The sequence below is a fragment of the Molothrus aeneus genome, chromosome 14 (assembly GCF_037042795.1).
Source record: "Molothrus aeneus isolate 106 chromosome 14, BPBGC_Maene_1.0, whole genome shotgun sequence".
Lineage (NCBI taxonomy): Eukaryota > Metazoa > Chordata > Aves > Passeriformes > Icteridae > Molothrus > Molothrus aeneus.
In genome coordinates, this window is record NC_089659.1 from 6,967,659 (window position 1) to 6,991,458 (window position 23,800).

The 23,800-nt window shown below is 41.6% G+C and overlaps 1 protein-coding gene across 1 annotated transcript in view; it reads left to right on the top strand.

Annotated features, from left to right (window-relative positions):
- Positions 1 to 21,857, top strand: part of AFF2 (ALF transcription elongation factor 2) — a 304,091-nt gene extending 282,234 nt beyond the window's left edge. Inside the window, exons 18-22 of the mRNA XM_066559790.1 lie at positions 323 to 416; positions 3,131 to 3,178; positions 3,684 to 3,733; positions 7,992 to 8,206; positions 12,675 to 21,857. Of these exons, the coding sequence (XP_066415887.1) occupies positions 323 to 416; positions 3,131 to 3,178; positions 3,684 to 3,733; positions 7,992 to 8,206; positions 12,675 to 12,796 (529 nt within the window). The 3' untranslated portion in view covers positions 12,797 to 21,857. The remainder of the gene's footprint in view (positions 1 to 322; positions 417 to 3,130; positions 3,179 to 3,683; positions 3,734 to 7,991; positions 8,207 to 12,674) is intronic.
- Positions 21,858 to 23,800: the final 1,943 nt, after the last annotated feature.

Sequence of the window (23,800 nt, forward strand, 5' to 3'; positions counted from 1 at the left end):
AAAATCTTAAGGAGGACTTTAAAAGTACTGAATTGCTTAAGCAGCTTACAGAAGATCATTATTCTTGTTTTCCATTAAACTATTAAAGGATAACTAATGGATTTCTTCAGCAGCTGACTAAACATTTATTCTTCTAATTTATACTCTTATCAAGATGGGATTTTAATGCTTTTGACCACTTTTTTTTTTTCTCCATTTGCTTATGTTTCAAAATGTAACCTTAGAACAGAGACTGCAAAATATAGGTCAGCTTTTTTTTTTTTTAAGTTTATAGGTTTCATTAAGCAATGGAATTAACATAATCCTTTCCTAATTACCACAGCTACCGATGCTTATCACTTCTCTACTTGAGAATGTTTAAACTAAAGAAGGACCATGCTATGAAGTACTCCAGATCTCTGATGGAATATTTTAAGGTAATCTTTATTCTGTTTAATTTATTGATATGAAATGAAATTCATACCAACACTGAGAGCTCTCACAAGTATACTGCATGACTTAAAAGTCCCACATTTAACCTCTCCCCTGGGAAATGCAGGCAGGATGGCTGCCAGGGAATGGGGACAGAAGTGATTTGGGGGATTTTTTGATTAGTCACTTGATTCAAAGGACCATACTCAGTAATTCTACAAAAATAACATTATTCTCCACACCATGTAATGTTTATGCAAGTTTCTGATTTTTTCAAGGTTTCAATGTGCAAGTGATTATGGACTGACCCCTAATGAACCATAATAAAACAATTATTTGGGCTGTAGTTAGTTAAGTTTAGATTTTAGATTCAGTGAGATTTCCTGAAGATTATTGCAGTTTCAGAGATTTATTCTTTTATTCCTGTGGAACTTCAAATTACCTTATCTACATCTCGAAGGTTTGCCTTTACCTTAAATTGAGTGGAGATCTGATGGTCATGACTTGGGGATGTTTCATTTTACTTGGTCAAATGCTGTTTACCCAGTAAGAATGACAAATCCTCACTGTTCCTAGATCAGGAGAGAAATAGAATCTTTCTTCAGCTGTGAGGTTTTGATATTTATATTTCACTGGTTAATGCTGTTTGAAGCATACATTAATTCTTTTACTTTATTACTACATATTATTCTATAATTATGTAATTATACTGGCTTGTCAGCCCATCAGTCTTTTATTGTTGGTGTTTCCAGCCCCTGTGAATTTGTTCAAGGCTTTGACATATTGGTACTGCAAACCAATAAAAACCTTTAACACTGCAGTTTTCATGTTTTCATGTAAATGGTGATAAAATGGTCCTTCTGCTGTAAAACTCCAGTTCTGAGATGGCAGCAGCCACAGTCCTGACTACCCATGTGTCCCCTGTGTGTGTCTCTGTGCAGCTCCAGTAATGTTAGTCCTAATCTTGTGCTTAAATGGAGACTCTCTTGTACCATTAGGAGTGCCTGTGTTGTGCTCATGGAGTTTTCAGTCAGGGATTTGCACAACAAATTAAATTTGAGCTACACACATTTGTAACCTCAGCATTTTCATGAAATGTATTCCAGCCACTTCAGATTTTATCCAGGTTGAATGTAGATTGTATCTTTAAAAAAGAATTATTAGACAAATAAACCTTTTCTGCAGAAAGTAATGATTTCTTTAAAAAAAAATAGGCGGGAGCAAGAGAGATTCTCTGTCCTTAAAGCCGCTTTATTTTCTCTAGCTGTGCAAGTAGGTAAGATAAAGAACATATTTACTACTCCCAGCATAAGAAAATGTCCTTCAATGTAAATTAAAATAAGAGAAAAAAATAAAAATGCAATAAAATAGAGGAATCAGGAATGCCAGGCATAGGCATGCAGTTGAAGCAAAGTGTTTCAGTTAATGTTACAGTGTGTGTGCTATGGGCACTGTAACTCACTTGCTAGAAGCAGGGTTTGAGTGGATACAGATTATATGTTCAGTTCTTTCTGTAATAGAGGCACAGGAGGAGAAAAGAAAAGAATGGGAGCTATTAACTATGTGTTAGTTTTGTATTGCTGCACCATTTTCTCTGTGTTCACTAGCAAGAATCTGTAATACAAATGAAACAGATTAACTGTTTGAATAGAGTTGTTATTCAAACTTTTACACAATTTTAACTGTGAAAAGCAGCCCACTGTTTACAGCAGAGCTGGGGAGGATTTTTTCAGCTAAACTGTTCTTTATATTTTTCCTCACAAATGCCACTTTGTCCAAATTGAAATCATTTGTGGACAGAACTGGTTCTGATTAATTTCCAATTAAAAGCTTCAAAATGATACTTTTAACATTTCAAAACAGAAAATAGCCATTTAATCATGAAAGCAATTTTGAAATTTAGAGGCAACTTGGAGTAAAACACCACTAAAGTGATAATTTTTTAAAATTGAAATCAGACCTTTTATGATTACAAAAAGTGACATCCTGTGATGTTTTTCCTCTGAAAGTTTGAGGAAGATTTTCATGTTTTTTAAAATGCGTTGTCAGTAGTCACTGAAATATTTTTGCTAAATATTCTCATTATCAAATAACTGCTTCCCATTGAGATCTAATCTTAATCTTGACAGAGGTATTATTTGTCTCCAGGTACTGTTGGGAGCAACCCCCAGACAGGAGAAATTAACAATAAAAGCTTCTTCTCCATTTCTGAGGAGTTTCCAGGGCAGTTTATGTCACTCTTTCCTCATAAGCTCCATATGCTCTGTGCTGTGAAACACCCCCAGTCATGCCCACATCCTCTGTGACAAGCAGTGGCTGCTGTCCAGGAATGGCCAGGCCAGTGCTGTGGTTTGGACAATGTGTTCTGCTTTGGTCAGAAATGTTGGGCTGTGAGCTGTGGTTTAGAGTCAAGTCTGTGCTCCACTGTCTGTGCTCCACTGAATCTCTGTGCCTCCCATGCAAAATAGTGATTACAGTGACCAGATGAGGGCTGTAATAACGTGGGAAATACTTTGCAGAGAACTTGTAAAACTTGATTGAATTTTCACTGTGCGTGCTGACTTCTCAGCAAGGGAGCTGAATGATTGTTTTCAGAGGGCACACACAGATAGCCTCAGCCCTGATACTGCCACTTTGTATGGGAACTAAGATACCAGTCAGTCTGAGCAAGGCTGGAAAGACCTGGGCTTTATTGTTGCTCGGCAATCTTTTTGTACAGGGTTTTACAAGGTGCTACACAGACGTGAAAGGCAGAATGAGTAAGCAGGTAAGGAAAGTCAATTTGTGCAACTAAAATAAATAAAAACAAAAGCATTCAAGCAGATCCTTACTAAAAATTTTATTTATACTACTGTCTGAATCCCGAGCCACCTTCCCTAAGCAACTTGGGAGGGATCAATTTCATTAAAACATCAAGCCAAATTATTTTTATTTCTTATTAAAATAGTGAAGGTCCCTCTAAAGATAAGCAGTCATTTTCACTCTGAAGAACTTACTTTGTAGAATAAGTTTCAGTGATAATTAAACCACTTCTTTGGGACCTACATCTGCTTTTACTGGAATTTATTCTCTCTTTTATCAAATTATTTTCAAGCTACTGGTTGGAACCTACCAGTCATCCACCAGCCACTTAATTGTGGGACCAGTGTGCAGAGCTTTTCTGCTCCATGCACTGTAGCTCTTGCAATGAAAAGGGGGAATGTTGAGCCTTGTGTTATCAGTATTCATGTACTTGCATCACCTGTATTTACATTTTGGTTTTGTACTTACAGAACTCTTCAAAAGCCTCACAGGCCCCCTCCCCTTGGGGCGGCAATGGAAAGTGAGTATTTTCTCCTGGGTACTTCTGTCTGGGAACAAGTGGTTCCAAGAGGAGAGGAAGTGTTTTTCTGCCTCTAAAGGCAAAGGACAGGTCATGGGATCAGTGTTTTGGGAGCTGCAGGTGTATTTCAAACATGTCTAATGTATAAACTGTTCTGGGCTACAGAATTCATCATACAGCTGCCTTGGGCTCATGGGGGCGAGGGGCTCCCACTGGACTAAGTCAGATCCCCCTGTGAGACATCCAGTGTGGGTAGGAAGGAAGAGCTGAATCACACCTTCATCCCTGCAAAGCCTCCTTAAATCTAAAATCAGACATGGTGGGTCTGTCCTGAATACTTTGACAGTTTACTTCTCAAGCCAAATGAAGGCCATAAAAATATCAGTTAATTAGCTGGCAAGTACCATGACACTTTAGGAAGCCAAAGTAAAGTTAACCTTCATTGCAATGATTTTTCAATGATTCGTTCAGCAATGAAAGACCAATGAATATTTCATTGATATATGGTAAGTGCTGTTTAATAAAACTGAAGGTATATAATAGTGGTGAAAATGTGAAGGCACTTAGTCAGCCAATTATCAGTGCCTTCATATTAACGTTAAAACACCCTCACCTCAGATATGAAGTCAGGGTAATGCAGTTATGATCAGAGGAGGTGCATTGCTGCTGCATCCTTGCCTTTATCTTGCAATAGCTGTTGCCAGCTGACACACATTTCTCCTGCTTCTTTGTCCTGGTCACACATCCAGACACAAGTAAGACAAAGGTGACTTCACCTTTTTTTCCATCTTTATTTAAGTAGGCTACATTCTAAGTGAAAATGATTATTGTTAATGGTCTCTTTCCGGTGGTTCAGAAGAAGAAATGGCTATTAGACACGCCAGGGAAACAAAGAAGGAGGGGTTGAAGTTTAGCACACAAAGAACTGAAGTTTTCAAACAGACTTTTTTCTCAATTAGTGCAAAACCAAAAATTCCAACATTTTGCTTAAAGTGAAATATTGCCTCAAATAATTGAAAATATTTTGGGGTATAGATATGTATATATTCACACCCCAAACACTCAGTTATTTTGAATAGGTATATATAGAGCTATTAAAGTATAGATTGTAACATAAGCTAAAGTGATTAAATAAGAAATCACTTTAAATAAAAACTGAAAAGATATTTTAACACTGGAATAGCAACTACTAAATTAAATTATTCATTATGTGCCAGTTTTTCCAGGCATTGAAGTGTCAGTGAAACCTTGTATTGTAATAAAAATACATAAATGTTAACATAAAGTTTTAGTGATCAAATAGACCACTGGAGCATAACATCTCTTTTGTTCCTTAAGAAGGGGCTTGTGCATAAACATTTCATGAAGCAGAAGTTATCCTTTTATTCCTGTCCTATAATAGACCCCTATGAAGTGTGTGCTCTGCAGGTGATGACATCTCCCTCACTATTTAAAGGAGCTATTAGGTGTCCAGGATTGAGAATAAGTGGATTTTGACTGGAGGAGAAAATTATTGTCTGGCCACAAAGCAGGCAGCAGAAACCCAGCCCCCAGGTCAGCACCACTTCTAACATAACACCCAGCTGATCAGTCTGTTCCCACTAACTTTGGAGATAAGGAGGGAAAGCTCTGAAAGTGCACATCTCTGTCCTCTATTCAGAGCAGGAAGCACTTGACATGTGAGAGTAACTGAGTGACAAGGCCATGTTATAACAGCATTATTGTGACACCTGTGTCCCAGCACACAGAGAGCACAGCCCACACTCAGGCCTTGTGTCCCCTCTGTGTGGAATCTCAGAAGAAAGCAGCTCTCCAGCTGGCCCAGAGCTGCCATCTATCTCAGGTGGCTCCTCGTTCCTCCAAGGTTTGTCACAGACGTGGTGCTGCCATTGGCAGCTTCTGCTCTGCCTTCCCCAGGGCTACTTGCTCTACAGTTTCCTCTTAATCCCCTGCAAATTTGTGTCAGATGTCACACACCACAGAAAAAAGACCAAACACCTTCCAGCATATGGCATCACTGGAGGTGGAGCAGCAGCCCAGTGCAGGATGGGGGACAGTGGGGTAATCTCAAGTATTTTTCTTTAACAAAGCAAAGCTTATCATTGCCATGGTGTGTAGTCTAGTCAGGATCTCAGATCCATCAAAAATCACAGCTTGGCTTACTGGAATTTCTGCCTCCTTGTTTGAAAGGGTTGTGAACCTCTACAAAGTTGGCCCGTGTTCCATCCTGGCAATGAAACAAATTTTCTCTGGTTTCATTTCAGAAATGTTTCCCACCTCTAGCGACAGAAAGCACAAAATACAGAGATTTAGTAGACTCACCACAGTAATAATGGCTGTGCACAACAGGGTAAATCCAATGAACAATGTGCTTTATTTGGCAGAAGTGCGTCAGCTGGTTGTAAGTGGCTCTAACAAAATACTCTTGGTCTCCTCAGATACTTATCATTTTTAACTGCTCCCAGACCTAATCTAGTATAGTTCAGCTCTTCTGTGCGATAAAGACACTGTGGCAAGTCAGGTAACCAGGATCTTTTGAGACTTAAAAATAAAGTATTTGTGCATTAGGACATGCTTAAACTCTAACCCATAAGCTGGGTAAAAAGCTACAAGCTGCCAAATCAATGTGATCTCCAGCTTTGGAAAAAGAATGTATCACAGGAGCCTGTTGTTGAGCACAGGTAATAGCAGGCACTGCTGGAAAATCTGCAGCAAAAGCTGTTGCCATCGATGCCTTTCAGCCCAAGGCTGTGGTGCTGTATCAGTCTGTCCTGCAGCACCTGGAGGTGTCAGCAGGTCTGTGCCCTGGCAGGGCCATCGACAGTGGCCTTTAAAGCCAAAAGGCCAAGCCCTCCTGTCCTGGCCTTTGGATCAGCTCGGTGACTGGGCTTGATGCTGTTGCACAGCATGAGGCATCTACAGCTGCATGTCCAGGGAGGGGTTACAACATCCCTGTCTGGAGAGTTTTGGTCTCTTTGCTTCATGCAGAGAGTGCCAGGAGTGTCTTGGCCCTGCATCTCAAGTGTGTTCCACAGCAAATAGAATGCTTTTGTTTAGGCAAGTGCTTCCAAATGGGTGAATGAAATTACATCCAGCTGGGGCTGGTCACCAGTGATGTTCCCCAGGGCTTGGTACTTTTTCATGTCTTTATTGATTATCTGGAGCCCCCTTGATCTTGAGAGAGATCAAGGGCACCCTCAGTCAGTTTGTGGATGACACCAAGTTGGGCAGGAGGGTGGCTCTTTTTACTTCTCCCAAGTAACAAGTGATGAGACAATAGCCTCAAGTTGTACCAGGGGAGGTTTAGATTGGAGATTAGGAATAATTTCTTCCCTAAAAGGGTTATCAAACACTAGAATAGGCTGCCCAGGGACTTGGTTGAGTTGCCTTCCCTGGAGGTATTTAAAAGTGTCTTAATGTAACATGGAATGTGTGGACATGGGCTACTGGTGGACTTGATAGTTCTGGATTAACTGTTGAACTTGATGATCTTAAAGGTATTTTCCAACCTGAACAAATCCCTGATCCTATAAATTTTCAAAGAGAAAAGCTGTTCTGTGAGCATTCAGCACTACACAGCACTAAACAAGAGCGTGCTGTGCTGACCACTGCACTGCCTGCAGCCAGCAGGTGATTCCTAATTGATGGTGTTAGAATTAAAGGAAAATCTATATTAGAACATTAGTGCCTCACTAAGTAGGTAACTTAAAACACTGCGCTGTGCAGAACTGTGTGGATGAACGGTAGGCAATTAGAGCAAATCTCCATAGCCTTAAAGAATCCTATGGAGATATTCATAATCCTGCAGTACCCTCAGGTCCTAATACTGCTCTACAGGGTGCTTTTAAGACTTGCTCTTTACTTATTGTGGTGACTGTTTTTGGAGCAAACTGTCATTGTGGTTTCCAGAAAATACTTTGATAATAAGCCAATATTGCACATTGAGTGTTTTCTAACTGCCATTGCAGCTTCTGGCAGCAGGTAGAAAAATCATTACGGCTATGAGATGCTTCTTTCTCTGAAAGATTGCTCTATTTTTATGATAGATTTTTTTTTTAAATAACTGGTTCATTTAAAGGAAGAATTAAATCCCTTTTTAATTTCAGTCATTCCCAGTTGATAAGGTGTCCTTTCTCATGAAGTCAGGAGGTACCCCTGCAAGCTCCCCCTTTACTGGGGTGCACTTTTCAGGTGCATTTAGGACAGCAGTGAAATGGGGAGGTGTGAGGGGAACTCACTCTCTCTCTGCCTCTTGCAGGAGCACAGAAACCCCCTCGCCCATGTCCCTGAGCCCATCCCCTGTCAGCTCTGCTGGGAGCAGCTCGGGCAGCGCCGGCTCATCCTCGGCGGGGACCATCACCATTCCCCAGCGCATCCACCACATGGCTGCCAGCCACGTCAACATCACCAACAACGTCCTGCGCAGCTACGAGCACTGGGACATGGCTGACAAGCTGACCAAGGAGAACAAAGGTGCCCCCTCTCTGCTTTCTCTGTGTCCCCTTTGGCTCCCCAGCTTTAGCTTTCCCGGTGCTCTCTGGATTCGGACCCAGAACCAGCGCATCTAGGAGCACAACTGTGACAGCTTGAGCAAACAGACCAAATCTGCTTGCTGGTGGCTGTAGCCAATGCGTATCTTCTCTTGTCAGGCACAGAGGGGGATGTGTGACACATGCTGAACATGGGGTTATCAGAGCAGCTGGCAAATAATTTAGTGAACACAAGCCCCAAGTGATGAGAGCTTTTAAGTCTGCAAATTCGTTCACAGTTTCAGCCTCTCGTAGAGCACCGAGGTTATTTTCAGATTGCTCTGTCAACGGGTTTAAGACTATTAAAATGCTAGCTAGTGTAATAAGCAAACATTAGATGTGTTTGTGTGGGGAGTCCGATTAGGAGATGTCCACTGAAAGCCATGACCTTGACTCTCCTTTGAATGGATTGCAGATCTGTTTGTTAATTCCTAACAACAAAATGTAAGTCTTTACCACAGTCATTTCAAAGGAGTTTTGGCAAGCAGTTTGTGACTGGATTGTATCAAGTATAGTGGAGTGACTGAGATATAACTAAGGGACAAATTTGGCCTGTTGTTGGCCAGCTGTGAGCTTCCCCATGGCAATATAATTATTCAGATTCCAGCTTTGGGCTTACACAAATCACTGAGAAAGCTTCCTTTGACACTAGAGGTACAGAGCCTAACTAGGAAATAGTCTCATTGTGAGTTGGCTCATTCTCTTAAATTATAGTGAGATTTCAGATGGCCGACTTGTCCTGACAAATGTGCTTGTTCTATGCAGTTTGATCTTACTCCCATTAATGTCAGTGGCAAATTTCCACTGATTTAGAGAAACTGAGCTTGAGATTTATAGAGTTTTATGTCTGAATGGTGGGTCATAATGATCCATCCCTGGATGAGGAACAATAATAGGAGTTCTGTCCAGTCCTCCCCACTGCTTCTTGTCTTTGTTCACATTGATTAATTTAGTAGCAGAGCAGTCGTTTTGGATTTTTTCCATAGTTGCATCCATTTTCACAAAATGTGAAAGCGATTCCCTGTCAAATGTAATGCAGAATGTTACAGTGGGAATGCAGAAGGATGCCCTGATAGGAGGAAGAGATGGTGATAATCTTGTCATTAGCCCTGTGTGTTGTGGAGTTGTTAAATGTTCTACTTGGTATTAAATCAAAATAGCTCAGGCATTCAGCCAGCAGACAGAAAATGTACCCAGCCACTGCTGTTATCAGTCCTAGAGCTGGATGAGAAAAAACCTGCTGATTCTCTTTCTGCATTTTCCTCCCTGCTCTCTTCTTTGTTCTCATTTTGATTTATGATCAAATAAACCCAATTCTGCAAAGCCATATAGGAATACTCTTTATTCAGATGAGCAGTCCCTTTGACTTTGCTGGGACTGGATGCATGAATAAGGGTTTCTCACATGAGCAAGACATTTAAGGTTGTGACCTGTTCTTTCATATCTTGTTTCACAACCTGCAGACACGTTACAGGAATGCAAAGTTCATGTTACTTCAAATTTCATTTAAGTATTGTAAACCATTGGAGAGAGATCAGAGTTTCCTACATGCTATAGCATGTCTGCCTTTATATATTTTCTGGAAAGATACCTCATTTCTAATTAAGTACTTGATTTAAAGTTGCATGCTTAAACACAAATTGCAATTTGAAAAATTCATGGTGTAGCAAAAAGTATATGAGAACTGCTGTGGTACTCTGCAGGTCTCCATCATACCACATGAGGAATTATCTTTTAAAAAGGATGCATTCAAGACACTTTGACATGAGAAATGGTGCAGTGTTTCATGAAAACTGGATGTAGTTGTTTCTCTAGATGTCATCTGCACCTCTCACATAATTCAAAGCACCTTTATCTGGTTGGCTGGAACAGGACTCACACTTTCTCTGCAGTGATCACCAGTCCACCTTGCCAGCTGTCTCAGCTCTGGTGCACTGCCCAAGCTCTGCTGCACTGGCCTGTGGACTCAAAACGGCCCCATGGCAGCAAACAGGACAGTGCAAACCCCAGACTCCGCTGTGAGTCCCAGGTCATCATTCGGCCTCTCTCAGGAGCTTGGGCAGTCAGTTCTTTACAAAAAATGAGATTTTTCCCCTCCTGTTGAAATAAGAATGGTGTCAAAACCAAAAAAACCCACAAACCTGCAAAGAAACCATGATAAGATAAAAATTTAGTTCCTTAAAAAAAACCAGAACAAAATAAAAACAACCAGATTCAGTCACTTTTGTGAGTTTTTGTGGTCAGCTCTAATTGTTCCTGTTGCCTTCTGAATCACAGGGTGTGTCTTGCATAAGAATATGTCCTTGATGATCTGTCCTGAGATGGGTATAAAACTGTGGGCTAATAGCAATTACCTCTGGGTCTTACTGCTGCCATGAATGTTTCTCAGGTCATGCCCATGCAGTCACAAGGAATTTCCTCCACACTGTAGGAGCTGTGCAGCCGCCCCTTGTCCACGGCTGTCAGCTTAGCTTTTGTGCTGCTCTGAGTCTGCTGCACGCTCCCAGTTTGAACTTGACTCATGTTCAGCTGGCTCAGAGCAGCACACAGAAGCCTTTCTTTGTCAGCCTGACAAAAGATGTGCCATTAAAATAAAAATGCATAGCAAGAGGGAGAGCAGCAGAGCTGTGACCCGCCAAGCTGATCTGGTTTGAAGAGGAAAGCAGGAACATGCTGCCATGTACCTCTGGTGGAATCCCCTGGTCCATGGAGTTGAGAGTGTGGGGAGAATAGATGGAGTTTGGCATAAACCTGTGTCTGTAGCAGGCCAAACTAAACTGCAGATTTCCCAAAGCCCATGGGATGGTTTGTTGGATCACCTAAAGTGGTGTTGTTCACCATCTATAACATCAAACTCTCAGCTGACTTTACAAGATCAGATCATTTTTTTATGCTTCTGAAGAAACCAGGACTTCTTCTCTATAGTAGAAAGCTACCAGCTCTGTAGGGAGCAAGACCTGTTCTCTCACGCATAAATTTATTAAGTGGCTTCAGTGCTTGTAGCTTTTTCCAGAAATGTTAACCTGAAACTAGGCTTTAAGGTGAATTCTCAGTGTTTAAAGCAATTATTGTTTATTTGAGCCTAGAATGAGATCTCTAGAATTCAAGCACGATAGTGCACTATTTCATTTCAAAATGTATTGATTTTACACTGGAGGAGATGAATGAAAGACAGAGAAAGGAAGATTAAAAGTAGCTGCTGGCTGCAGCATCTGAACAGCACTGGTGCTAGCCCTGAGCTCTCATTATGCTTGCCTCCAGCCAAATCACTTTGTGCTCTGATACTGCTGTAGCTCCCAAGCTGACCAGGGTCAGGCTGTCAATACTTGGATAGAAGTCCTCAAAGCAGCACTTACTTGCTGAAGAAAGTACTGATAATGATTTCATACCCAGCATCTGCTTTCTTGAAGTGCAGCCAATGCAGTGCTGGCTGGCTCAGTGCACTGGATTGCAGACAGGGTGAGAATGTGAGGGCTCAGCCATTCCTCACTGTGATTGTTGGTTGTTATCTGAGCTCTGAGGGGCTTTAACCGAGAGCGGGTTCCCACTTGCCTAAATATAGTGTAAGTGTTGGATATGTGGGAATGCCTGTGCCCCAGCAAGCATAAAGAACTGTGGGAGAATACAGGACACAATTCAGTTCTCCATTGACAGCAATTAGGAAAGGTCTGTTGGCCCTAACAGGATTAGTCTTTCACCCAGAGAGCATCTAACATGTGACATAAAGTAAACTGGTGTGTCGCTTCCTAACTGGGGCTCTCTGTTTAGTGGCCTCCTGTTAACCCTTCCTGACCAGGAATCCCATGGATGGGATTCTCCCCCCTTAGAGGTTCTTAGAGACCCTTAGAGGTCTCCAAAGAGTTATTTTCCTGCTGTGTTGTCTCTCTCCTCTTCCTCCCCAGCTCCCATCCCACACTCATCCTCTGGGCCTGCAGCTGCAGCAGGATGAGCAGAGGGCCAAAAGTGCTGCAGTGTCAGTAACAGAAATTAGAGGGTGGGGAAAAGAGCAAGAAAGGTCCTCTAGTCTGGAAAGATCCAGTCTAGCCCTTCATGTCTGGGGAAGAGTACAGCATGGAAAAGTAATGCAAGATTTCATTGCCAGCTATTTAAATCATACAGTCAGCAAAACTAATCTTGAAAAACTGACAGTGCAGATGATCAGAGTTAAAGGAAGACTACTGACAACCACTCATACCATCCTGTGGTAGACTTCCAGCATGGATAATTTAATTTTCTTTGTTTCAATATATTGTTGTAATTTAAATTCTTTCTTACACACCACATGCTCATGTACACAACTGTCCTTAGAACTCGCTAATTACACTGTGCTGCTTCTGAGTGGGAAATCATGGTGATACCTCTGTTTCTGTACCATTGCCTGAAAAAATGCTTCTGTTTCTTGTGTATTGCAGAGTTCTTTGTAGAGCTGGACTCAGTGATGGGACCCTTAACACAACACAGCAGTATGACCAATCTGGTTCGTTACGTTCGCCAGGGACTCCACTGGCTCCGCATCGAGGCTCATTTGTTGTAGTGACTGCTGCCCTGCTCATGACATCCCCATTCTTCTACCTCTACCAGCGCAGAGACGATCACTGGTGGAACTCCACTCATTTTTGGAAGTTTATTCATGTAACTTCATTTTTATTGCCTTTTTTAATATCCTATCTATTGGAAGTAGAAGTCACCATAATGAAACTTATGACTCAAGAGCAGTATGTGTTGTACCATCTAATCATCTTTGACAATTTTCTATGCCTTGTGTCTCCTGGATCCTGCCATCCTTATGTGCTTTATGGAACGGTACATTCCCTGCAGTGTTGTTTTAAGTCCATGCTGCCTTCAAGTGAAAACAAAAAAAGCACTTTGAGAAGATATGGATTCCTGAGAAATAGTACAAAGCGTCTTAAATATTTGAGGGTATATATGAGAAGTCCCTTCTGAAATAAATTAGTAGAAGTTATAGCTATTCATTCAAAATCATCTTCTGAACCTGAACCAAGCTTTTCGACGCTTAATTCTGGCATCATTACCTGACTCAGTACATTCCTAAGATTTCATACTCCCTATGGGTTTAATCTCTAAAAGAGAATGTTGAATATCTTACAGGTACATAATGTAAGATCACCAAAGGTGTTAAGAGGTAAAAGGTTGAAGGAATGCCTCATTAAAGAATGATGACACACTATGCAATGAGGTTTTGATATTCCATTCTTCCTGTTTATTGTTGGCTTAATAATTTCAGTAGGCAGCAGAATTTATTGCAATTTTAGGCAGTTTCAAAATATTAGCTTTCTTAGTCTTATCTACCATTCCTGTACTAAATCTGTGAATTTTCTTTCTGTTTTACTGTTTAGTCTCAAACAAATACTTACCAAGATTTTTCTTCATAAAACAATCTCTCCTTGCATAGTGACTCACTGAAAGCAGATTTTAACAGGACTGCTGCACTCTAAGCATTGATATTGTATGTAGAAGTCCATTAATAAGTGTATGCAGATTCTTCATGAACTATCTAGAAGTTTAACTAACCAGCTACTGTTGAAACATTATAATTCCATGTGGCATCAATTTTCACCTGTTTTGTTCATTTCAGAGCATTAGAAACGAACAGTATTATCTTGCTATCTTGAAAACATTGTCAAATTAAATAAAATCACCAGATTTACCCAAAAGCAATATAACATTTGTTTAATAATGGCCATGAATACTTCAGTCAGATTACCTTTTTTCCAAGCACTGCATCTGTTTACCCATGCTGTCATGTTTTGGACCATTCCTCTAATGCGTGAATAATAATGAGACAATTCAGATAGAATTTCAAAGCAATTGTGAATAAATTGCACCATTTCACATTTGCTCTTTCCTCTTATTTTTTTCCCTGTTATAAACTGCACTGCTCTTCTGGTGCCACTGCAAGAAGCGCTGGTGCATGAAACAAAACAAAATGAATTTATATCAATAATTCACAAGACTTTAAATGGTCTCATCTCATTCTTGATATAACGCCTGCATACCTTACTGAACTGTAAATTCCATTTCTATAAACAGAAAATGCTCATAGCAATGTAAATATTATTCTGTCTCATCTCATTGAAATAATACAATATGTGTATTAAATGCCATCCAGATATTAGTTAATTGCAATTACCTTCTGCTATATAAATCTGTATATTCTTTAATCTGGTGAGTTATTGGATTCTACTCACTGGGTTGTGACCAGATAAATAGGATAAATTTGCATTTAAAAGGTTCAGACTGTTAAGATTTTTAGAGCAGGCCTTGGATATTTGCAATAAGAGCAGCTTAAGGACTCTGCCCAGTGCACATTTAAGACAAACATTTCAGTAGCTGTTGCATATTAGCTCCCTGTAGTACTACCTTTTCTTAAAAATCAATAATTCCTAACATTTTGTTCCACAAGACTGTATTGTACACATAGCCAACGTGCATCATTAGAGAAATCATCCAGTGTAGGGTTTCTGCAAAGGACATTTGCAGAACATGCCCATCCTGTATTATCTGCACATTCCTGTTCCTGAAGTGGTTGATTCACCCTTATCTGTTCTCTGAGGGTTTCAGTAACACGGCTGAAACCTGAATCTGACACAGTGGTCACGCCAACCTGGCCCCAGGAGCTAATGAATAAAACCACAGCAGTGAGAACTGTTCAGAAATGTAGATGAATGATGGTGGTCGGGGTTTCTTTAAAGAAAATGAAAATGAAACATTTTAAATATTTTTTTAACAGGTTGGGTACTTGAGATGAGCTAAGGTTGGGCTGATTTTGTCATAAGCCAGAGTTTTCCATTCTCTTTGCAAATAACTATTTAGTCTAATTAAGTGCATTGTCATCACTTGCTCCTTTAATGTAGATTGAAATCCAAGACTTCCATGCATTTACAAGGGATAGCAATGTCTTGAAAGACAGTCTTCAGACACAGGACCCATCAGAGTTTGCTGCAGTCCCTCAGTGATCACCATATATTATCTTTTCCCCGTTGCTTGTGGTAAACAGGCTCCTATCTCTAAATTTACCCCATGTTCACATCTTTTAAGGAATTAGCCCTCCTGGTTTTGTATCCTGTGACTTAGGTTGAAATGTATGCTGAATCAATGGCATGATGATAATAAGTCCAGCAGTCAAGTCTAGGATCACAAGCCAACTTACTATTTAGCAGTCTTGTTTCAAAAGCGGCTTAGAAACAAATTAAATATGGAGAGTAAATTACTGTCTTATCCCTGGGGATGATGCTTCTTTTGGGTTAGTTATTAAGGATTATTGCACTTTTACAGACACTATATTCATCTCATTTCAATTGCCAACATGTCATCTTCGTGGAATCATTTTACCCCTTAAAATATTACTTCCAGCAGAGCTAATCAAATAAGATTGTTTGTTTGTTTCAATCCATGGGGAAGCAGCATGTCTGTCCTTGGGCATTTGTAATGTCTGCACTTAAAATTGCCCAAATTAAGCTTTCAGACTCATGAACCAAGCACCAAAAATTACAAGATTGGCTTAAAATTGTGGTTTGGTTTTGTTGGTTTTTTTTAAATAAACTCTTTGGTTCCTGTATTGCCTTCTGGATTATGAGCTTTGGGACTGGTTTCACAACACATTTTCAGGCATTTTACAAGCGTGCCAAGGGCTGGAACTGACACATTTCTTTTTAATAGTGATAAACTGGAACAGTGATGTAATCTCTTGACTTCTGTAGCTGGGTTTAAGAAGGACACCAAGCTTTGTAGAACACTGCCAGAACTGACCCGACTGTCATTTGTGTCCCATGCCTGAGGTTTGGAGCAATATCAAGAGTTCAGCAGTGAAGGGAGCAGGCCTGTAAAGGGCTAAACTCAGGCATTTGGGGGGCAAGACCCAAGGGTAGCAAAGTCCTAAATGCTCAAGAGAGGCATTTACATAGCACTTAACCTCCACTTCAAGGCCTGCAGCAAGTCTCAAGTATTTGACAATGTGCAGGCAGAATACCCAGCTCCACATGCAGTGAACATCTCCAGCCATGTCATGTGTGTTGGGTGCTCAAAGCAGGAGCTGAGGGAAAACCTTTTTGTGATCGTGTTGGTGGCAACTTTCACGGCTTGCATCTTAACTTCACTTTTTCTTACATATTCTTTGGACTTTCAGTTATTTAAATAGTCTCTCTGTGAATAGATTGACTCATTTATAAATTATCTCCTTTGAAAAGTAGAGACAGATCTGTTGATAGTTATGTGGGGGATTTTAAAAAAGAGGATTGGAGATATTCATTCCTCCTAAAGAAACAAAATAAGCCAATTGAATCTGGAAATTATTTTCCATGCTTTTTTAAATTTCACAGATTTTATTATGTTCTTCTGTTATGACAGTTTAGATTCACTGATGTTTTTAGGTACTTTGGAAAAAACTGTTTTTATCAGCATTTAATGCTGTCTAAATCCAATTATTCATTTTGTGAGTATAAATTAACAAATAACAAAAATTGGGCTGGTAGGGATTCTGACTTAAGTATTAACACACTTCATTACTTGGAGCTCAGGAGAAACTCCATGCAGCATTGAAGCAAGCCCAGGAGTGTGAGTGTGTGTACACATCTGTGTGGATTTATGTGTGAATTTGCAGCAGAAAGTTCCTGCTCATTACTTCATAGCACAGGAGAAAAGATATGGTAGCTGTAAACAGAAAACACTCCTACCACTGCTAGTGGTAGTGGCATTATTCAAGTGTTCCTCTATAGTCTGTGCATCTACTGCCTCTTGCAGACATAACAATGTCATTTTAGTCCTGTGGTCCCTAAAGTCAGTGTAAGAACGAATGTGCTGTGTCAGTGTGCTGGTTTTCAGGTTAACTCATTTCCATAGACCAGTGTCTTGAAGTTTTAAGAAAGACAAAATATTTAACAAGACACCAAAGAAAATCAAGTTGCCGTTCTGGAGGAAGTGTAGAAATGTCCCAGCTGTAGGCAGGCTGCAGACCAAGGGCTCTTTGCAAAGGGCCTTTCTTTCTTAGCATCTCCCTGACCTCACCTGAATGCACTGGGAGTGAGGCAAAGGGGATGAAGATGGAAAACTAATCTACTGTCCTTATGAGATCTTCCAGCTTTACTTTACAGCTACTTTATAAATACAAATAAAACAAATCTTAATCTTGGGAGAGCTCAATTCCTCAGTTTCCAACAATCCTCCTGAACTTCCATGATATAACCAGGGCACACCAATGCATAAAGGCATTCTCTGTTGTCCAATGAGATATGTCTATATGGGGGCATATTTTCGTTGATCATTTGATATTTTAGCCTAAATGTATTGGCTAAAAGCTATTAGGGTCTCCTTCATGACTGAAACCTATCTGCCACTGAATGCAAAATGTTCCTGCCTGACTTAGAGAGTAGCCATCTTCTCCCCAGTACCCTGTCAGACCTGCCTTTCTGATGGACTTCATAGCTTTCCTTAAGCCATTTTGTTTCAGAGATGTTTTGTCTTCCAAGATCAGTTATTCTGATCATCTCACACCACTTTAAACCTCTTGTGGTAGCTGCTGAAGTCAGGATAGATTGTGTTCAGATCTTGTGTACAATTCAGAGGAGCCTGTGGCTCTATAGAGAGATGAGAGCAAATTCAGGTGCAGATGAGTTACTGCATAAAGCTGGTGTCACATGAGAATCAAGCCTGGCCTCATCAAGAGGCACAGCAGCAGAAACACTGTGATGAAAAGCTGTTCCCAGGACCACAAGGTGTGTAGTGACATGTCAGGCAGCTCACTGGCACTGTAATGGTATTAGGCAATGGTAAAGATGTCAAGAGTGGTTTAAAGAAAGTGGGGCAAGCTGCTGTGCTCTGGCATTGTGAATTTAAGCTGAGTGTGCTTCTTGGGAAAGGGGACTTATTACTGTTGATGTGTCCTGCAAAATAATACCTATACCACGGTATGCTGTGAAATCAGAATACAGCACCACCACTGCCAATTCTTCAGTGCACCTCAGAGTGCCACCTCATGTCACTGAGAGGTAATTCTGGTCACTACCTGAAGTCACCATCCAGTTAAACCATTATTTTTTACTTTATTTTTACAACAGAAGCAAGGACCAAGCCCAAAGGCCCAGCAGCCACCTTGGGCAGCATCGTGTGACCTGATGTTGCCTCCCACAGGCTGCGGAGCCACACAGAGCTCCTGAGCCCTCAGCCTGCTCTGGGTGTTGGACTGCTGCAGGTGTGTGTGGTGTGGATCCCACACAGCCCTGTCTGCTGCACTGGGGGAGCAGGTCTGAGCCCAGGAGGGACCCCAGCCCCACTGCCTGGGGAGCAGAGCTGGGGCTCTGCATTGCTTCAGGCCTTGGGCCTGTGCAGCTGCAGCTGCACTGGGGTTTGAGCACTCCCTGGTACTTCACTGTGCCTGGAAATGCCAGTCAGGCTGACAGAAGTGGCTCACAGTGACAGTGTAGAACTCAGCCCATACCCACTGCACACAGAACTGGAATTAAAATCATGGTGTCCACAGGATCACTCATGTTTGCAGGACTCCAACTGAGTTCCACTGATGCCAGTCTAAAAAGGCATATGAGTGGACAATGCAGCTGTTTGACATTTGTTTTCTTCTTTGATTTTAACTGAGTTCCTCTACCTGCAAGCCCCATAAGCTCTCTGTGCTAGATATGTTTGCTCACAGCTGTGTGAGTGTCACCCTTTTGTACTACCATTGAAAGACCCTTAAGGTACAGATAGCCCTAATTTCCACTCAGTTATTTTCTTCTCAGAATTAAAAGAAGGTCTGATTCTGAGGTGAATTTAATTGTTTTATTGAACAACAGTAGCTACAGTGGACCAAAATTTGAGCTAAGCAAATGTAAAATAACTTGGCTCAACTGGTGGAATTCATGGGACCAAATTCTGCTGTCATGTGGCATTAGTGCAAGTCTTACAGATCTTGCTGAATACTGTTTATCAGAGGAGAAGCTGGATAATAAAAATGACATAGCCTTCCTGGAGTTGTGTGTATTAGCCCAGTTGCATTAACCCAATTAATTAATGGAATTCCATCCATTTTTGTTCTGGCTGAGTACTCATCTCAGTGAAAGTAGTTCAGGGTCTGTTACTAGAGCTGGAATAACTGCAAGCAGATTTGCTCTTCAGCCAGACCATGTGTTGGCTCAGCCCTGGCTCAGGGAAACCACCACTGACTTCATGACCAGTAACAACATTGTGGACTCAGAGAAGCTTTGACCCATGGCAGGAGACATTTACCCTTGAATTTATGAAATAACTGAGTAGTGGATAGCAACACAAATGTTTTATTTATAGTAGAGGTAGAGTACAAGTTCTTCAGCTGCTGTAAACTGGAGAAGGAGTACTGATTTCAGTGGAGTTAATCCAATATGCACACACCAAGGAGCAAACCCTCTAATCCCAGACAAATTTTTGCCAGTATATCTCTATGCAGATAAACTCCCAAAACTTTTATCATCATACCTTTTTACTGATCATGCCACTGTAATGATTAACATACCATAATCCTTGCCTGTGAGGAAATACTGTACATTGCAAAGCTGTGCAGTGTAGCACATTATAAAAGTGCTTTAGACCACACAGTCTGGAGATGCATTTTCAGAAACGAGACAAGCAGAGCATCTTTTGATCTGATGTCAATGACACCTCACTCTGCACTTCCACAGCTGAGTTTTTCATACAGAGTGATGGCTGCATGCTTCTGATGACTGTGGGCCAAAGCTTCAGCTGATGTGCTCTAAGTAGCTCTGTGGATGTCAGTGCTGATTTACACCAGCTGAAAAACCAGTCCTCTCCCTTTTCAAACTGGGCTGCATGCCCTGATGCAGCTTTAGAAATGCACACTGAGGCTGGGCCTATAGTGAACTATTCTTTTTCAGCACCAGATAATCCCTGCTAAAAAAATTGGAGGGCAATTTCTGCTTGCCACCTAGGCTTGCATATGTTTTGGTTTTTGCTAAAGGCATGTTGCAACTTCATTACCTCCCAGTTTAAATACTTACTGGCATCAGCATTAGCTTGCATAGAAAAATGGCAAATAAATTCAAACATGTCATAAATGCTCTCAGTCTAGAGATGGAATCTGTTACTTTAGTTCAAAGACACTGCAGCAGGCTAAAGTGGTTTTTCTAAGCCAATTGGGTTCTGTACATATAGAAGTCATGGCAAATATTTATCTAGGCCAAATTTTGCTGTTCTTCCCCTGAGCATCCTGGTGAGCAGGTTGCTCCACTGAAGTCCACAGAAGTAACTGTGAGAATTGGTGCTCAGCACACAGATTGCAGGAGCAGGCACTGAATATGTTAGGTTGCTGCAATCAAGGGTTTAATTTTAGCCATATGTATCATTTGAGGACACTTAAAAATTATGTATATTTTATCCAAGCTGACAGTCCTTGTATTTCCATAAAATATTGTATAACTTATTCCTGTCTGTATTTTTGACATCTCTGGATTGCATATCTTCTACTGAATCTTAAATGCTGGTTTTTTTAAACCCACATTCAAAAGGTCTAGGACATACCATCACAGAATATAAAAACAAGTCAAAGATCTGGTGATGTTTTGCTTTGGTTTTGAGCTCTCCTTCAGTTTGTGTTTTGGCTTGGCTGTGGTACTCCCAGAATTTTGGAATGGCTCAACTCAATTCAAGTTTCTTCCTGTCCTTTAGAAAAAAAAAACAAAATACGACAAAGGTTCAGGAAAAGCAATCCCGGCAAACTTGGTGGCTGTTTGCTCTTTCTAGCTGTCCTGATTTTTTAACCCTGCCATGTTGGGAGTAGTCTAGTCTGTGGGTTCTCTCACCCACCATTTCTGGCTGTTGTGGCAAATATTATTATTTTTTCTTTTTTTTTTCTTTTGTGTGTGTGTGTGTGTGTGCGCATGTATAATTAACCAAAATATCAGGAAAATTTATATATGCTTTCTTCTGGTTCCTGGAAATAGAGCAACATTATGACCTTATGGTCTTCCAGCAAAAGTCAGATTTAATTTCTGCATTGCAGTGCAACTTAATTAGCTATTGGAATTAGATTATGGTTTACTAAATGGCCTTTTACCTTACATTCTTATGTTCTTACTTTTTATTTACTATTGAAGTAGCCTCTTCTTTTTCTCATGTGTGCAAGTATCATATCAATAATCATTGCAATTCCACAAGGTGTCTTTGTTCTGAACAAGCATGTTATTCTTGTAAAGTTTTAAGTATAAGTTAAGATGTTTTGTACAGACCAAGGTAACTGTTAAACTGTCAAGCAATTACTGAAATGTTGTATAGTTAAAAAAGTTTGATTTCTTTTGCTTTATATGTATAAAATTGTATCTTGCCTGTTTTGCTTTGTATTTCCAACGTGTTGCACAATTATGCATTTTGTTTACATTTGTTCCTTCTTCAGAAAAAAAAAAGAAATAACAGTAATACTTTATGTACAAACATTTTAAATGTACTTTTGTTGTTTTTAAACACAATGTCTCTGTATAAATAATATTGGTTGAACTGGTACATTCGTGTCTCTCATAGAGGGATTAATTATACTGCCAGTGCATTGAATTATTTAAAAAAAAAAAAAGTAAAATAAAATTTTTATGAAAATGTAACCCATTTTATCACTATAAATTATTCTGTCTTCTGCTATTTTCTCTTTCTCCTCCCAGGACAGAATAAGTATGGTACAGTAAGTACTGTTTGTGGGAGAGCTGTCATTTCTTTTAATTTTTAATCAATGTTTTTGTGTCATTGTGGCAACTTAAAATGACTTGATGTTAGAAAACAATGTAGTGCTGGTACCAGTGTGAGGTAACAGGATCAATAATGTGCTTTCCCCATCCCTGAGCAGCCTCAGCTGCAAGACAGCAGCCTAAATCTGTCTGTCCCAAAGGCAGCCAGAGAGCAGCGGGGCCAGGCTCCCAGGGAGGGGTTTTGGACAAGCCCAGGGCTCCAGTGTGACTGAAGCTGTGCCCCTCAGTGTCACTGTCCCTCTGCTGGGGTGACTGAAGCTGCGCCCCTCAGTGTCACTGTCCCTCTGCTGGGGTGAGCAAAACTGGTGCCACTCAGTGTCACTGACCCTGCTGGGGCCCAAACTGGTGCCACTCAGTGTCACTGACCCTGCTGGGGCCCAAACTGGTGCCACTCAGTGTCACTGACGCTGCTGGGGCCCAAACTGGTGCCACTCAGTGTCACTGTCCCTCTGCTGGGGTGCCCACAGTGGTGCCACTCAGTGTCACTGACCCTGCTGGGGTGAGCAAAGCTGTGCCCCTCAGTGTCACTGTCCCTCTGCTGGGGTGCCCACAGTGGTGCCCCTCAGTGTCACTGTCCCTCTGCTGGGGTGCCCACAGTGGTGCCACTCAGTGTCACTGTCCCTCTGCTGGGGTGCCCACAGTGGTGCCACTCAGTGTCACTGTCCCTCTGCTGGGGTGCCCACAGTGGTGCCCCTCAGTGTCACTGTCCCTCTGCTGGGGTGACTGAAGCTGTGCCCCTCAGTGTCACTGTCCCTCTGCTGGGTGCCCTTGCTCCCCGGGGGCTTCCTGGCATGACAGAGCTGGGAACAAAGGCCAGGTTTTGTATCATCACTGCAGGATTAGCTCTGAGAGGCAGAGCCACGAGTACCAGCTGGGAGGAGACGTGAAGAGCTCCCTGGAGATGCTGGCAGAGTGATGGGGCTGCCCAGTGCCAGGCTGAGTGCTCAGTGCTGCTGCTGCTGCTCATGGGGCAGCTGAGGTCACTGTGCCTGCAGGGAGAGAGGAATTGCAGCTCTCCTGACACAGAGCCCATCTCAGGCTGCTGTCCCCAAGCTAAAGAAGCCATTGCTGTTGTTTGTCTGTGGCCTCTCATGCTCACAGTGCTGCTGAAAACATTAAAACATTCCCATCAGCCTGGAGAGCTGTGTGCTCTGGGGGTGCTGCAGCTGGAGGCAGCGGGAGGGGACATCTCACCCCAGACAGTGCTGGGGAGGGGGTGCTGAGCCCAGGGTATAGATGGTGTCACAGCACAGTTCCTGGAGAGCCACAGCAGTAGGTGTTAGTCTGGATTTGAGGCTGAGCATCTGTTGTCATGTCCTCCTCAGAACAAAGGGCCAGCAGTTGGTGTCTTCCAACTTCTCAGCACTACTCTGACCCTACGAAGCAGATTAAAGCTCTCTGGTCTGAGCAGACTGAGGCTTTTGCAGTTCATCATCCCACTTGTGTGAATAGTCACCTGTAAAATGGGTGCTGGAGCCCCAGTCCCTCTTGGGCATAAGTCACTTCAGAGGGAAATCTGGAATGGGGAGTTTGGAGCACACTGTGTGTCACAGGCGCCCATTTTGTGTCCGAGGAGACAGCAAACATCCTCTGTGGATATCTTAGAGAGACTTGTGGGTCAGCAGGAGGGAGGGCAGGTCTGATGCTTCCTGTGCCATTCACTCCTCCCTGAATTCTTTTCATTTTCTGGGTGTGCCCAGAAACCTGCTTGAGGCTTGACTTCAGACTGGCAGTTCATGTCATTCCCTGCATGTGTAACCTTGTAATCAGCTGTGAAGTGTTCTGTGATCCCAGCTATGAAT